This window comes from Rhinoraja longicauda, chromosome 37, assembly GCF_053455715.1.
Source record: "Rhinoraja longicauda isolate Sanriku21f chromosome 37, sRhiLon1.1, whole genome shotgun sequence".
Classification (NCBI taxonomy): Eukaryota; Metazoa; Chordata; class Chondrichthyes; order Rajiformes; family Arhynchobatidae; genus Rhinoraja; species Rhinoraja longicauda.
In genome coordinates, this window is record NC_135989.1 from 4,572,039 (window position 1) to 4,589,642 (window position 17,604).

The 17,604-nt window shown below is 48.2% G+C and overlaps 1 protein-coding gene across 3 annotated transcripts in view; it reads left to right on the forward strand.

Moving 5' to 3' along the window:
* LOC144610713 (adhesion G protein-coupled receptor E3-like) overlaps positions 1 to 17,604 on the forward strand; it is an 85,342-nt gene that overhangs the window by 24,489 nt on the left and 43,249 nt on the right. Inside the window, exons 2-4 of one of the 3 annotated variants that reach the window (XM_078429618.1) lie at positions 11,194 to 11,283; positions 13,543 to 13,683; positions 14,821 to 14,967. In XM_078429618.1, coding sequence (XP_078285744.1) covers positions 11,194 to 11,283; positions 13,543 to 13,683; positions 14,821 to 14,967 — 378 coding nt within the window. The remainder of the gene's footprint in view (positions 1 to 11,193; positions 11,284 to 13,542; positions 13,684 to 14,820; positions 14,968 to 17,604) is intronic. The other 2 variants (XM_078429619.1, XM_078429620.1) reach the window with 2 other exon arrangements.

The window sequence follows — 17,604 nt, forward strand, 5'->3', positions numbered from 1 at the left end:
TGCAGGCCCAGACACTGCAGGCCCGGACACTGTAGGCCCGGACACTGGGCCCAGACACTGTAGGCCCGGGGTGCGCTGTAGGCCCAGACACTGTAGGCCCAGGGGATACTGTAGGCCCGGACACTGCAGGCCCGGATACTGCAGGCCCGGACACTGTAGGCCCATGGGCCACTGTAGGCCGTTGGGCCGCTGTAGGCCGGGACATTGTAGGCTAATGGAGTGTGTTCGGAGAGCGGGGCCGAGTGTGTTTGCAAAGCGGAGGTTGCGTAGCAACCCGGGCGGCCGCCATTGGTGGATGGGTGAGGTCATGTGGCGGTGACGTCACCTTGTCCTGTATTTGGGAGTGAGATAGTTGGCAACCCCTAAAACCAGAGCACCCAAGAAAACCCACATGGTCACAGTGAGAACATATAAATTCCGTACAAACATCAGTCGTCAGGATCGAACCTGGGTCTCTGGCGCTGTAAGGCAACAACTCTGCTGCTGCTCCATGCCATCCCAGGGTGAAGATACTCCAGCACATGATGTCCTTTTGTGTAAACCAGCATCTGCAGTACCAAAATCTATCCAAGACTTGGGGGCCTGAGCTATAGTTTTTTCTCACCTCAGTTTTAAATGGCCTCCCCTTTATTCTTAGACTGTGGCCCCTGGTTCTGGACATTGGGAACATTTTTCCTGCATCTAGCTTGCCCAGTCCTTTTATGATTTTATACGTCTCCACAAGATCCCTGCTCATCCTTCTAAACTCCAGTGAATTCCTCCTCACCTCCTTCCTAAAGGAACGTCCTTTAATCCTGAGGCTGTGCCCTCTAATCCTAGACTCTCCCACTAGTGGATACATCCTCTCCACATCCACTCTATCCAGGCCTTTCACTATTCTGCCTGTTTCAATGAGGTCCTCCCTCATCCTTCTAAACTCCAGTGAGTACAGGCCCAGTGCTATCAAACGCTCATCATATGTTAACCCATTCATACATCAGGAATAACATTGAATTAGAAACAAAGGAACTGCAGGCGCTCATTTCCAAAAAAAAGAGACGGAATGCTGGAGTAACTCTTCATGTCAGGCAGCATCCCTGGAGAATGTGGATAGGTTGGGGCCTTTCTTCAGACTCAATGATTTTGATATTGTAGTGAGGAAGAATTTTTGTGAGATAATGGTGATAAACCAGGTGGCTCAGCGGTAGAGTTGCTGCCTCACAGCGCCAGAGACCCGGGTTCCATCCCGACTACGGGCGCTGTCTGTACGGAGTTTGTACGTTCTCCCCGTGACCTGCGTGGGTTTTCTCCGAGAACTTCGGATTCCTCCCACACTCCAAAGACGTGCAAGTTTGTAGGTTAATTGGCCTGGTATAAATGTAAAAATTGTCCCTAGTGAGTGTAGGATAGTGTTAGTGTGCGGGGATCGCTGGGTGGCGCGGACCCGGTGGGCCGAAGGGCCTGTTTCCGCGCTGTATCTCTAAACTAAACTAAACTAAAGTTTACGGACCTCATTCCTGGAGAGGGAGGGCTAGGCTTTGTGACCCTTCATTGACCAGTATTGACATAATGGGCCAAATGGACTCCTCCTGTGCCAAAGTCCTTCTGAACATTATAGTGGCATTTCAGAAGCCTCTGGATCGGCTTATATGCAGGGTTTGGCGAGAGATGGATTATTTGCAGGCTGATAAGAGTCTGAAGTAGGATCTCGACCTATAAGGACACCCATCTTTTTTCTCAGTTCAGTTTAGCTTATTGTCACGTGTACCGAGGTACAGTGAAAAGCTTCTGTTGCGTGCTAACCAGTCAGCGGAAAGACAACACATGATTACAATCGAGCCATTGACAATGTACAGATACATGATAAGGGTGTAATGTTTAGCGGACAGTAAAGCCTGCAAAGTCCGATCAAGAACAGTTCCAGGATCACCATTAAGGTAGATAGTGGTTCAGTACTATTCTCTGGTTATGGTAGGATGATCTCTCCAGAGATGCTGCCAGTCCTGCTGAGTTACTCCAGCCCTGCCACGATCTTCAGTATAAACCAGCATCTGCAGTTCCTTTCTCCACAGGTACATTTGGTCATAGAGTCATAGAGTGATATAGTGTAGACACAGGCCCTTCGGCCCAACTCGCCCACACCGGCCAACATGTCCCATCTACACTAGTCCCACTTGCCTGCGCTTGGTCCATATCCCTCCAAACCTGGCCTATCCATGTACCTGTCCAACTATTTGCCCAGAGTAGGGGAATCGAGGACCAGAGGACGTATGGGGAGAGGGCAGGAACGGGGTACTGATTGTGGATGTTCAGCCATGATCACATTCGCGGCACGGTGGCGCAGCGGTAGAGTTGCTGCCTTACAGCGAATGCAGCGCCGGAGATTCAGGTTCGATCCTGACTACGGGTGCTGTCTGTACGGAGTTTGTACGTTCTCCCCGTGACCTGCGTGGGTTTTCTCCGAGATCTTCGGTTTCCTCCCACACTCCAAAGACGTACAGGTATGTAGGTTAATTGGCTGGGTAAAATGTGTTTTTTTTAAATTGTCCCTAGTGTGTGTAGGATAGTGTTAATGTGCGGAGATCGCTGGGCGGCACGGACCCGGTGGGCCGAAGGACCTGTTTCCACGCTGTATCTCAAAATCTAAATCTAAATCTAAATCTGAATGGTGGTGCTGGCTCGAAGGGCCGAATGGCTTCCTCCTGCAGCTCCTGTCTATTGTCTATTGTTACCTCATCTGGCAGCTTGTTCCATACACCCACCACCCTCTGTGTTAAAATGTTACCCCTTGGATTCCTATTAAATCTTTTCCCCTTCACCTTGAACCTATGTCCTCTGGTCCTCGATTCCCCTACTCTGGGTAAAAGACTCTGTGCATCTACCCGATCTATTCCTCTCATGATTTCTTAGCATTATGACTTGCACAGATCGTGTGGGCCGAATGGCCTGTTCCTGTGCTGTACTGTTTTATGATGACACGATGAATTGATTCTGGGAAGATGATATAGTAAGCTGATGTTTGGGCAATAATGTTAAAATATTGAAAACTCCAAGAAATTAAGTTTGTGCGTATTAAAGTTAAAATTAGACGGGAGTTAGTTTACACTTGTTTGTAGAAGTTAGTGTGGCAAGTGTGTAGTTGGTAACCACAAGCATTGTCACACATCCTGTGGAATCTCACACTGCCATCGGCCTCCACTGCCTTCAGAATCTTTCTCAGTCTGAATCAATCTGAAGTGCTGAATCAGCAGAATGGTGAAAGGCCTGTAAAGGAGTGGATGTGGAGAGGATGTTTCACTAGTGGGAGAGTCTAGGACTAGAGGGCACAGCCTCAGAGTAAAAGGACGTTCCTTTAAGGAGATGAGGAGGAATTTCTTTAGTCAGAGGGTGGTGAATCTATGGAACTCATTGCCACTGAAGGCTGTGGAGGCCAAGTCAGTGGGTATTTTTAAGGCAGAGATAGATAGATTCTTGATTAGTGCGGGTGTCAGGGGTTAAGGGGAGAAGACAGGAGAATGGGGTTAGGAGGGAGAGATAGATCAGCCATGATTGAATGCCGGAGTAGACTTGATGGGCCGAATGGCCTAATTTTGCACCTATCACTGATGACCTGATGAAGAGAGCGGCAGTCATTGGCATTCGGAGAGTTGAACAGTTTCTCTTCCCTCTCCTCTCTCTCACTCCAGCAGAGGTGCCCCACACATCCCATTTGCCCGCTCTCCCAACGATTACAGGCCAAGGGCGGCACGGTGGCGCAGCGGGTAGTGTTGCTGCCTCGCAGCGCCAGAGACCCAGGTTCCATCCCGACTACGGGCGCCGTCTGTACGGAGTTTGGACGTTCTCCCCGTGACCTGCGTGGGCTTTCTCCGAAACCTTCGTTTTCCTCCCGCACTCCAAAGACGTGTAGGTTTGTAGGTTAATTAGCTTGGTAAACGTAAAAATTGTCCCTATTGTGTGAAGGCAATAGACAATAGGTGCAGGAGGAGGCCATTCGGCCCTTCGATACAGCACTGCCATTCACTGTGATCATGGCTGATCATTCTCAATCAGTACCCCGTTCCTGCCTTCTCCCCATACCCCCTGACTCCACTATCATTAAGAGCTCTATCTAACTCTCTCTTGAAAGCACCCAGAGAATTGGCCTCCACTGCCTTCTGAGGCAGAGAATTCCACAGATTCACAACTCTCTGACTGAAAAAGTTTTTCCTCATCTCCATTCTAAATGGCCAACCCCTTATTCTTAAACTGTGTGGCCCCTGGTTCTGGACTCCCCCAACATCGGGAACATGTTTCCTGCCTCTAGCGTGTCCAACCCCTTAATAATCTTCTACGTTTCGATAAGTAGGACGGTGTTAGTTTGCGGGGATCGCTGGTCGGCGCAGACCCGGTGGGCCGAAGGGCCTGTTTCCGCACTGTATCTCTAAAACTAAAAACTAAACTAAATAACAATATTTAAAAGACATTTGGACAGGTGCATGAACAAAGGGAGCCATCTTGGCTGGAGGCGTTGGGACAGTGGGCCTGTTTATCTGCTGTGTGATTCTATAACTTTTTACTCCATGGTGTCGTAAGCAATTGGCAAGGAATAGAAATGTAACAGGCAGAAGATGAGATGGAAAATACAGATTAGATTTGTGTCGGGGTAGAACTACTGTATGGTTTCCCCATTGTATCCCAAACCCAAATTAAACTAACCTAAACTAAACTGACCGTAACTAATCCAAAACTAATCTAAACTAAACTAAACTTAAAAGTCGTGACCCAAAATGCCACCGATTCACTGGCAGCTCATTCCATACACCCACCACACTTTTTTTTGGTGACAAAGGATGTATTATGACTGTGGTTTCTGAGATGCCATCAGTGAAATTGCAGACTGAGTTTTTCTACAAACCATGTTACCAGCTCAATAGGGGATTTCCACACTACACCACTGAGAATTGGTGCTAACTGAAGGCGTGTTTGATTGAACAGTCTTAACGCAAGCTGACCGCTGCCTTGTATAATCGCAATAAGTCTTCCTTCCACTTTCCACATTGATAGATTCTTGATTAATAGTTTTTTAGTTCAGTTTGGTTTAGTTTAGAGATACAGCGCGGAAACAGGCCCTTCGGCCCACCGGGTCCGCACCGACCTGATGCCTGACATTGCCAGAGACCCGGGTTCAATAGACAATAGACAATAGGTGCAGGAGGAGGCCATTCGGCCCTTCGAGCCTGTACGCACCGCCATTCAATGTGATCATGGCTGATCATTCTCAATCAGTACCCCGTTCCTGCCTTCTCCCCATACCCCCTGACTCCGCTATCCTTAAGAGCTCTATCTAGCTCTCTCTTGAATGCATTCAGAGAATTGGCCTCCACTGCATTCTGAGGCAGAGAATTCCACAGATTCACAACTCTCTGACTGAAAAAGTTTTTCCTCATCTCCGTTCTAAATGGCCTACCCCTTATTCTTAAACTGTGGCTCCTGGTTCTGGACTCCCCCAACATTGGGAACATGTTTCCTGCCTCTAACGTGTCCAACCCCTTAATAATCTTATATGTGTCGATAAGATCCCCTCAATCCTGACCTCGGGCGCTGTCTGTGTGGAGCTGGCACGTTCTCACTATGACCGTGTGGGTTTTGTCCGGGTGCTCCGGTTTCCTCCCACATCCCAAAGACGTGCGGGTTTGTGGGTTAATCGGCCCCTCTGTAAATTGCCCCCTGGTGTGTAGGGAATGGATGAGAAAGTGGGATAACACAGAACTAGTGCGAACTGGTGATCGATGGTCAGCGTGGACTTGGTGGGTCAAAGGATAGACACAAAACGCTGGAGTAACTCAGCAGGTCAGGCAGCATCTCTGGAGAAAAAGGAATAGTGATGTTTCAGGTCAGAAACCTTCAGACTGGCATCAAAGGGCCGATTTCAATGCTGCATCTTTCAATTCAATTCAATACTCACAATGGGGTTGTTTAGAGTCACAGAGTCATAGAGTGATACAGTGTGGAAACAGGCCCTTCAGCCCAACTCACCCATACCGGCCAACAATGTCCCAGCTACACTAGTCCCACCTGCCTGCGCTTGGTCCATAACCCTCCAAACCTGTCCTATCCATGTACCTGTCCAACTGTTTCTTAAACGATGGGATAGTCCCAGCCTCAACTACCTCCTCTGGCAGCTTGTTCCATACTCCCACCACCCTCTGTGTGGAAAAGTTACCCCTCGGATTCCTATTAATTCTTTTCCCCTTCACCTTGAACCTATGTCCTCTGGTCCTCAATTCCCCTACTTTGGGTAAGAGATTCTGTGCGTCTACCCGATCTATTCCTCTCATGATTTTGTACACTTCTATAAGATCTCCCCTCATCCTCCTGCGCTCCATGGAATAGAGACCCAGCCTGCTCAACCTCTCCCTGTAGCTCACACCCTCTAGTCCTGGCAACATCCTGGTAAATCTTTTCTGAACCCTTTCAAGAGGTTTAAGAGGTGCAGGTGCAGTACCACTGGAAGGCAATGAGTGCTCTGAGTGTAGACAGGGTTAATCAAGTAGGGAAAGATGGTTACAAGAACAAATTCATAGAATACATTTGTGATTGTTTCCTGGAATAACCCAGAGGGTAAACACAGTAACTCAGCAGGTCAGGCAGCATCTCGGGAGAGAAGGAATGGGTGACGTTTCGGGTCGAGACCCTTCTTCAGACTGAGTTTGAAGAAGGGTCTCGACCTGAAACGTCACCCATTCCTTCTCTTCCGAGATGCTGCCTGACCTGCTGAGTTACTCCAGCATTTTGTGGATAAATACCTTCGATTTGTACCAACATCTGCAGTTATTTTCTTATACTAGGGTAAACACAATGCCTGGGGAATATGGGCAATATGGCAGGTTTAATAAAAGACACCAGGGTTAGAGATCTCACTAGAAGATTAAAGCACGATAGAAATTTGTCGTTAGCACGAGTAAGAATCTCGGCTCAGAACTCAGAGTATTTATCTTCATTGAGAGGATTTACAGTGGAACGCAAAGAGTGTTGGCTAAACTAAACACAGCAAAGAGTAGGCAAAAGGCCGCAAATTTTAAGGAGGTATTTTAACCAGTAAAGAGGAAAGATTCTAAAGGAGGGAAAATTGCCAACAGTGGCAATCCAAAGTTAAAAGCTGATGGCATGTTGGCCTTCAAAACTAGATTGGAGGATAGCAAATGTTATCCCACTTTTTAAGAAAGGAGGGAGAGAGAAAACGGGTAATTATAGACCAGTTAGTCTGACATCAGTGGTGGGGAAGATGCTGGAGTCAATTATAAAAGACGAAATTGCTGAGCATTTGGATAGCAGTAACGGGATCATTCCGAGTCAGCATGGATTTACGAAGGGGAAATCATGCTTGACAAATCTACTGGAATTTTTTGAGGATGTAACTAGGAAAATTGACAGGGGAGAGTCAGTGGATGTGGTGTACCTCGACTTTCAGAAAGCCTTCGACAAGGTCCCACATAGGAGATTAGTGGGCATAATTAGAGCACATGGTATTTGGGGGTAGGGTACTGACATGGATAGAAAATTGGTTGACAGACAGAAAGCAAAGAGTGGGGATAAATGGGTCCCTTTCGGAATGGCAGGCAGTGACCAGTGGGGTACCGCAAGGTTCGGTGCTGGGACCCCAGCTATTTACGATATACATTAATGACATAGATGAAGGGATTAAAAGTACCATTAGCAAATTTGCAGATGATACTAAGCTGGGGGGTAGTGTGAATTGTGAGGAAGATGCAATAAGGCTGCAGGGTGACAGGTTGTGTGAGTGGGCGGATACATGGCAGATGCAGTTTAATGTAGATAAGTGTGAGGTTATTCACTTTGGAAGTAAGAATAGAAAGGCAGATTATTATCTGAATGGTGTCAAGTTAGGAAGAGGGGATGTTCAACGAGATCTGGGTGTCCTAGTGCATCAGTCACTGAAAGGAAGCATGCAGGTACAGCAGGCAGTGAAGAAAGCCAATGGAATGTTGGCCTTCATAACAAGAGGAGTTGAGTATAGGAGCAAAGAGGTCCTTCTACAGTTGTACCGGGCCCTGGTGAGACCGCACCTGGAGTACTGTGTGCAGTTTTGGTCTCCAAATTTGAGGAAGGATATTCTTGCTATTGAGGGCGTGCAGCGTAGGTTCACTAGGTTAATTCCCGGAATGGCGGGACTGTCGTATGTTGAAAGGCTGGAGCAATTAGGCTTGTATACACTGGAATTTAGAAGGATGAGGGGGGATCTTATTGAAACATATAAGATAATTAGGGGATTGGTCACATTAGAGGCAGGAAACATGTTCCCATGTTGGGGGAGTCCAGAACAAGGGGCCACAGTTTAAGAATAAGGGGTAGCCCATTTAGAACGGAGATGAGGAAAAACGTTTTCAGTCAGAGAGTGGTGAAGGTGTGGAATTCTCTGCCTCAGAAGGCAGTGGAGGCCAATTCTCTGAATGCATTCAAGAGAGAGCTAGATAGAGCTCTTAAGGATAGCGGAGTCAGGGGGTATGGGGAGAAGGCAGGAACGGGGTACTGATTGAGAGTGATTAGCCATGATCGCATTGAATGGCGGTGCTGGCTTGAAGGGCTGAATGGCCTACTCCTGCACATATTGTCTATTGTTTATTGTCTAGAGGGTTTGAGTACAGGAGTAAAGAGGTCCTTCTGCAGTTGTACAGGGCCCTGGTGAGACCACACCTGGAGTATTGTGTGCAGTTTTGGTCTCCTAATTTGAGGAAGGACGTCCTTGCTATTGAGGCAGTGCAGCGTAGTTTCATGAGGTTAATCCCCAGGATGGCAGGACTGTCATATGAGGAAAGATTGGAAAAACTAGGCTTGTATTCACTGAAATTTAGAAGGATGAGAGGGGATCTTATAGAGACGTATAAAATTATAAAAGGACTGGACGTGCTAGATGCAGGAAAAATGTTCCCAATGTTGGGGGAGTCCAGAACCAGGGGCCACACAGTCTAAGAATAAAGGGGAGGCCATTTAAAACTGAAGTGAGAAAAACTGAAGTCAGAAGAAGGGTCTCGACCCGAACCTTCTCTCCAGAGATGCTGCCTGTCCCGCTGAGTTACTCCAGCATGTTGTGATACCGTTGGATAAATGATTAATTGATTGAAAGATACGGCAGGGTAGCAAGTCCTTTGGCCCACTGTCCATGCTGACCATCGATCACCTGTTCACACCAGTTCTCTCTTCTCCCACTTTCTCATCCACTCCTAGCTGTTGCCAACTGTCCCGTAAAAGCCGAAACATCTCGTATTTTGGGCTAAATTGATTTGTCCCGTACTGGACCGCCCTTGTCCTGTATTATGCCTGGGGAGCGCTGTAGGCCCGGTCACTGTAGGCCCGGACACTGTAGGCCCGGACACTGTAGGCCCGGTCACTGTAGGACCGGACACTATAGGCCCGAACACTGTAGGCCCGGTCACTGTAGGCCCGGTCGGTCACTGTAGGCCCGGACACTGTAGGCCCGGACAGTGTAGGCCCGGAACTGTAGGCCCGGACAGTGTAGGCCCGGACACTGTAGGCCCGGACACTGTAGGCCCGGACACTGTATGCCGGGTCACTGTAGGCCCAGTCACTGTAGGCCCGGACACTGTAGGCCCGGACACTCTAGGCCCGGACACTGTAGGCCCGGACACTGTAGGCCCGGACACTGTAGGCCCGGACAGTGTAGGCCCGGACACTGTAGGCCCGGACAGTGTAGGCCCGGACACTGTAGGCCCGGACAGTGTAGGCCCGGATGCCCGGGTGCCGCCTAACGGAAGTCGCGTAGCAACCCCCTCCCGGCCCAGGCGGCCGCCATTGGTGGAGCGGGAGAACGTGGCCGCTGGCTGGGTGAGGTCACTTGTGGCGCGGGGCGGTGATGTCACCTTGTCCCTTATTTGGGAGTGAGGAAGTTGGCAACCCCTGTCCACTCCCTACACACGAGGGGGCCAGTTTGCAGTGGGCCAGTTCGCCTACAGACCCGCATGTCTTTGGGATGTGGGAGGAAACCGGTGCACCTGGAGAAAACCCTCGCGGTCACACGTGCAAACTCCACACAGACAGCACCCGAGGTCAGAATCAAAGATGGGTCTCTGGCGCCGTGAGGCAAGATTATTAAGGAAGTAATTATGCCATTTTGGAAAATAGTAATCTGATCAATCAAACTCAGCTTGAATATAGGAAGAGAAATTGTGTTTGACAAATTTATTCGAGGTTTTGTGAGAAACGTTTATCAGGGGTGAGGAAAGTGGTCAGGACTTGCCTTATAGTCAGGCCATTGAGTAACCAGCAGGACAGGCAGCACCTCTGGAGAGAAGAAACGCGTGACGTTTCAGGTTGAGATGATGTGGCATGGTGGCGCAGCGGTAGAGTTGCCGCCTTACAGCGAATGCAGCGCCAGAGACCCGGGTTCCATCCCGACTACGGGCGCCGTCTGTACGGAGTTTGTACGTTCTCCCCGTGACCCGCGTGGGTCTTCTCCGAGATCTTCAGTTTCCTCCCACACAGAGAGAGGAGATCTTATCGAAACGTATAAGATTATTAAGGGGTTGGACACGTTAGAGGCAGGAAACATGTTCCCAATGTTGGGGGAGTCCAGAACCAGGGGCCACAGTTTAAGAATAAGGGGTAGGCCATTTAGAACTGAGGTGAGGAAAAACGTTTTCAGTCAGAGAGTCGTGAATCTGTGGAATTCTCTGCCTCAGAAGGCAGTGGAGGCCAATTCTCTGAATGCATTCAAGAGAGAGCTGGATAGAGCTCTTAAGGATAGCGGAGTCAGGGGGTATGGGGAGAAGGCAGGAACGGGGTACTGATTGAGAATGATCAGCCATGATCACATTGAATGGCGGTGCGTACAGGCTCGAAGGGCCGAATGGCCTACTCCTGCACCTATTGTCTATTGTCTATTGTCCAAAGACGTACAGGTATGTAGGTTTATTGGCTCGGTAAGTGTAGAAATTGTCCCTAGTGGGTGTAGGATAGTGTTAGTGTGCGGGGATCGCTGGGCGGCGTGACCCGATTGGGCCGAAGGGCCTGTTTCCGCGCTGTATCTCTAAACTAAACTAAGCTAAAGAAGGGTCTGAAGAAGGGTATCGACCCGAAACGTCACCTCTCCAGAGATGCCGCCTGTCCCGCTGAGTTACTCCAGCATTTTGTGTCTATCTTCGGTTTAAACCAGCACCTGCAGTTCCTTCCTACACCGATGTCTCTTTTGTTTCCTAGTGCTCTACATCTGGTTCACTTCGGATCAACATGTCACTTGTTTAACATGTCAAGATGGATACATACCGCGTGACAACATCACGTGTGTCGGTGAGTTTCAAGCTTTCTTTTCAGATATGGTTTCCAAAAACGTAACATTATTCTGAGTTCAGTCTTCATGTTTTAGATTTGACGCCTTACTCACCTTGAACCATTGTTTTTCATTGTTGACCCAAGTTTTGGACTTGATTTAATTCAAAGCACATCACCTTAATAAAAGCAAGCCAGGCCTATCTACCTAGATACACAACAGCGTGGATTTCCCTCCCTCTCCCTCTCCCTCTCCCCCCTCTCCTTCCCCCCTTCCCCATCTATCTTTCCCTCTCCCTCTCCCTCTCCCTCTCCCTCTCCCTCTCCCTCTCCCTCTCCCTCTCCCTCTCCCTCTCCCTCTCCCTCTCCCTCTCCCTCTCCCTCTCCCTCTCCCTCTCCCTCTCCCTCTCCCTCTCCCTCTCCCTCTCCCTCTCCCTCTCTCTCTCCCCCATCTCCCTCTCCCTCTCTCCCTCTCACTCTCCCCTCTCTCCTCCCCCTCCCTCTCCCCCTCTCCCTCTCTGTCCCCCTCACACCCTCACCTTGACCCGAAACGTCACCCGTTCCTTCTCTCCAGAGATGCTCCCTGCCCCGCTGGGTTACTCCAGCACCTTGTGCCTGTCATGTATGGGGTACCTATGTGCAAAGATGTGGCAGTGGCCCTTAATACCTCAAAAATGTTTCACTCTAAAGTGCTTCAGCTTCTCATGATTAACTTCGATCAAAGTGCAGAAAACTGGGCAGGATGTAAACTGGGTGGGATGTACAAAGGGTCGAGACCCTTCCTCAGACCTCTGAACATACCGAACTTGCTTATTCTCCAGATGCAAGTATATTGATTTATTTTATACAATCACAAGATTATAACAGAAAATTAGATTATCAAATACTGATTAAAATTATCCAGTGCTTTTTTTTGGAAAATATTATTTTTATTACTTTTTCAAATAACATACAAAAACATTTAACATAACATAAAATAACATAACATAACAAGGCACATCAACAGCAAGGTCACTTTTAGGCACTTTAAATATAAAGGAAGTAAGGCACGTTTCTGCTATAGTACATGTTTATATATAAATATATATCAGTCTCCATCAGTCTGAAGAAGGGTCTCGACCCGAAACGTCACCCATTCCTTCTCTCCTGAGATGCTGCCTGACCCGCTGAGTTACTCCAGTATTTTGTGAATAAATCGATTTGTACCAGCATCTGCAGTTATTTTCCTATATATATATAGATATATATATATATATATATATATATATATATCGATATATATATATATATATATAGATATATATATATATATATATCTATATATATATACAAACTGCTCCCACCTTTAATAACCTAACCAGACAACAATCATAATGAAAATAAAGACAGTCAGCAGTTCACTACAAGGCCTTAGTAAAATCTTTCCCCTCCAGAAATTTCATAAACGAGCCCCAAATCTTTTCAAAAGTGTTGTATTTCCCCTTAACTATATATGTAAGTTTCTCCAAAGCAAGACACTGCAGTAATCCATCAACCCAACTTTGCTTGTCTGGTCCAGTGCTTGTTATTCATCGTCACGGTCTCGCTCGCTCACTGAAGCGTAAAGCAATAAAACCTACCAAATCATCGTCGTTTTGTACAAATGAACCATAGGTACACCCGGTTAATAGTTTTGAAAGCAGTATTTTCTTACCTCGAAGAAGCAAAACTTGGAAATACGGATGAAACGCACGTCTGTATACACGCAGCAGCTCGGCCGGCGAGAATGTTTAGCACGAGAGACCGATGACCTGGGCAGGCACAGTCGAGATACCAAATTCGCTTATTCTTTGCCACAGACGGCTGTGGAGGCCAAGTCAATGGATATTTTTAAGTCAAGTCAAGTCAATTTTATTTGTATAGCACGTTTAAAAACAACCCACGTTGACCAAAGTGCTGTACATCAGTTCAGGTACTAAGAAACGAACATACAATGCCACACAAACATAACAGCACATACATAAACAGTTCACAGCGCCCCCTCAGAGGGCCTCAAACGCTAAGGTGGACATAGATAGATGCTTCATTAGTACAGGTGTCAGGGGTTATGGGGAGAAGGCAGGGGAATGAAGAGATAGATCGGCCATGATTGAATGGCAGAGTAGACTCGATGGGCCAAATGGGCCTAATTCTGCTCCTCCAACTTATGATCATTAGCTAAAATCAACTGAACTAAAGTGAATTGTATGAGCGAGGACATCTGCCTGTGGCCCTGCTCACGACATCTTCTCTCTGTCTCAGATAAAGATGAATGCACTGAAGGTCTGTGTGGCCCCCATGCATCCTGCAGAAACACAGACGGGGGGTTCCACTGCAGCTGTTTGATGGGATTTGTCACAATATCAAACCGGCTACTGGATGATAAGGTGGTGTCCTGTGTAGGTGAGTGGGACTGAAAGGCCACACTGCCTCTTGCTCACGGTCACTCTCATTTAGTTGTTTCACACAGCTGTTTAGTTTAGTTACGTTTGGTTATCATTACTTAAGTTTGGTTAAGTTTAGTTCAGTTAAGTTTGGTTATGGCCAGTTAAGTTTGTTTAAGTTTAGTTCAATAGTTTAGTTTAATTTAGTGTACTTGTTTAGTTTGGTTTAGTTTCGTTTAATTCATTAGTTTAGTTTAGTTTAGTTTTATCGTTTAGCTTAGTTTAGTCATTTGGTTTAGATTAGTTTACGTTTAGTTAACAATGTTTAGTTTAGTTAAGTTTGGTTATGGCCAGTTAACTTTGTTTAAGTTTAGTTTAATAGTTTAGTCTAGTTTAGTCGTTTAGTTTAGTGGTTTAGTTTGGTTTCGTTGTTTAGTTAAGTCTAGTTTAATGAAGTTTGGTTAAGTTTAGTTGCTTTTTCTGTGGATCATAAGACAAGACGTGATATTATCAGCCTGTTAGTTACAATAATGTCCTCCTTTCTCTGACGATGCTCATTGTGGCACGGTGGCGCAGCGGTAGAGTTGCTGCCTCACAGCGCTAGGGACCCGTGTTCGATCCTGACTACGGGTGCTGTCTGTACGGAGTTTGCACGTTCTCCCCGTGACTGCGTGGGTTTTCTCCAGGTGCTCTGGTTTCCTCCCACACTCCAAAGACGTGCGGGTTTGTAGGTTAATTGGCTTCGGTAAAAATTGTAAATTGCGTGTAGGATAGTGTTAGTCTACGGGGTGATCGCTGGTCGGCGCAGACCCGGTGGGCCGAAGGGCCTGTTCCCGGCTGTATCTCTAAACTAAACCGTGTGCAGGGCCAGTATTGAACCTGTGGTGACTGAAGCTCTCACTAGCTTGTCACTCTGCAGTCAGAGTGCGGTGAATCTGCGGGATTCTTTGCCACAGGAGGCTGTGGAGGCCAAGTAAGGCAGAGATAGATAGACTCTTGATTAGCACGGGCGTCAGGGGTTACGGGGAGAAGGCAGGAGAACGGGGTTAGGAGGGAGGGATAGACCAGCCATGATTGAATGGCGGAGAAGACTTGATGGGCCGAATGGCCTAATTCTGCACCTATCACTTATGACCTTATGACTCTTGTTCTGTAGATGCAAACGAGTGCCTCTCTGGTCCATGTGGGTCCATAGCGTACTGTCACAACACTGTGGGCAGTTTTTACTGCTCCTGCAATAAAGGATTTAACTTAATTCCCGGTAATTGCAGTTTGGCTGGCTCCTCTGAGCTGTGCTGTAGAGGTAAGTGCAGTTATACCCTTGGCCACTGGGTCTTCATCTTACACCCGCTGCCTGGATTCTAGCCCCTTAACTCTTTTCCTGTTGACAACTACCAGCTACTTTTGCTCAAAGCCGTTCCACACTTCATCCTCTTCGTGCGGCGCGATGGCACGGCGGTAGAGTTGCTGCCTCACACGACCAGATGCCCGGGTTCCGTCCTGACCTCGGGCGCCGTCTGTGCGGAGTTTGCATGTTCTCCCCCTGACCTGCGTGGGGTTTTTCCGGGTGCTCCGGTTTCCTCCCACACTCCAAAGACGTGCAGGTTTGCCGGTGAATTGGCTTCGGTAAAAATGGCAAATTGTCCCTAGTGTGTGTAGGACAGTGCTAGTGTACGGGGTGATCGCTGGCCGGCGCGGACTCGATGGGCCGAATGGCAACAGTTTAAGAATAAGGGGTAGGCCATTTAGAACTGAGATGAGGAAAAACTTTTTCAGTCAGAGAGTTGTAAATCTGTGGGATTCTCTGCCTCAGAAGGCAGTGGAGGCCAATTCTCTGAATGCATTCAAGAGAGAGCCAGATAGAGCTCTTAAGGATAGCGGAGTCAGGGGGTATGGGGAGAAGGCAGGAACGGGGTACTGATTGAGAATGATCAGCCATGGTCACAATGAATGGCGGTGCTGGCTCAAAGGGCCAAATGGCCTCCTCCTGCACCTATTTTCTATGTTTCTATGTTTCTCTTCAATACCTTTCCTTCCTTCTGTGACTACTATCCTCAATCTCCCTTGAGAAAATTTGCCTCTAAATTTGCAGCATCCCATCTCCCTCTCTGTCCCTCCCCCACCCTGGTCGTCCTGCTAGTTTCACTGTCGTCCTGTTGAGTTTCACTGTCCACATAACTCGTAATCCCCTACCCCACAGCCAACAATGCACCATTGTGGGCTCCACCCTTCCTTGATCCTCGTTCATTCACTTGTCCTAAGTACCTGCCCTATCTCTGTGTCTCCCTCTCCCCCTGATTCTCAGTCTGAAGAAGGGTCTCGACCCGAAACGTCACCCATTCCTTCTCTCCAGGAATGCTGCCTGACCTGCTGCATTTTGGGCCCATCTTCGGTTTAAACCAGCATCTGCAGTTCATCCAAACACATGTTGTCAGAACTGTGTAGTTTAGTTTAGTTTAGTGATACAGCGCGGAAACAGGCCCTTTCGGCCCACCGGGTCCACGCCGCCCAGTGATCCCCGCACACTAACACTATCCTACACACACTAGGGACAATTTTTACATTTACCAAGCCAAGTAACCTACAAACCTTTGGAGTGTGGGAGGAAACCGAAGATCTCGGAGGAAACCCACGCAGGTCACGGGGAGAACGTACAAACTCCGTACGGACAGCGCCCGTAATCAGGATCGAACCCGGGTCTCCGGCGCTGCATTCGCTGTAAGGCGGCAACTCTACCGCTGCGCCACCGTGACCACCCTGCTCATCCCCACCACCTTCATTAGTCAGGAACGAATCTCTCTCTCCTCACCTCCCTCATAGTTTTGACATGGTTTAGACCCAGCTCTTTGGCCAAGTGTCTCTTGAGTCTTCCCCCCTGAGCTCACTTGGCTTTGGGGTCAGGGCATGAGGGCAATGGGTGCAGTCCAGACCATCACACCAACCAACCTCCCTCCCACTGACTCCATCTACACCTCACGCTGCCTCGGCAAGGCCAGCAGCATCATCAAGGACCAGTCTCACCCCGGCCACTCCCTCTTCTCCCCTCTCCCATCGGGCAAAAGGTACAGAAGTGTGAAAACGCACACCTCCAGATTCAGGGACAGTTTCTTCCCGGCTGTTATCAGGCAACTGAACCATCCTACCACAACCAGAGAGCGGTCCTGACCTCCTCATTGGAGACCCTCAGACTATCTTTGTTTGAACTTTATCTTGCATTAAACATTATTTCGCTCAACCTGATCTCCCGGTGGCTGAGCACTTCAACTCCCCCTCCCACTCCCAGTCTGACCTTTCTGTCATGGGCCTCCTCCAGTGCCATAGTGAGGCCCACCGGAAATTGGAGGAACGGCACCTCATATTTCGCTTGGGCAGCTTGCAGCCCAGCGGTATGAACATTGACTTCTCCAACTTTAGATAGTTCCTCTGTCCCTCTCTTCCCCTCCCCCTTCCCAGTTCTCCCTCTATCTTCCTGTCTCCACCTATATATATCCTTCCTTTGTCCCGCCCCCCCTGACATCAGTCTGAAGAAGGATCTCGACCCGAAACGTCACCCATTCCTTCTCTCCTGAGATGCTGACTGACCTGCTGAGTTACTCCAGCATTTTGTGAATAAATTCCCTTGTCATGTATCTGAACACTGTAAACGGCTCGATTGTAACCATGTATTGTCTTTCCGCTGGCTGGACAGCAAGCAACAAAAGCTTTTCACTGTACCTCGGTACACGTGACAATAATCTAAACTGAACTGAACTGACTCTAAGTCCACTCAGCCATTCAACCATGGCTGATCTATCTCTCCCTCTCCATCCCATTCTCCTGCCTTTTTCCCATAACCCCTGACACCCGCACTAATCAAAAATCTGCCAATCTATAAAAATATCAAAAATATCCATGGCTTGGCCTCCACAGCCTTCTGCCTGAAGGGTTAACTCTCCATATT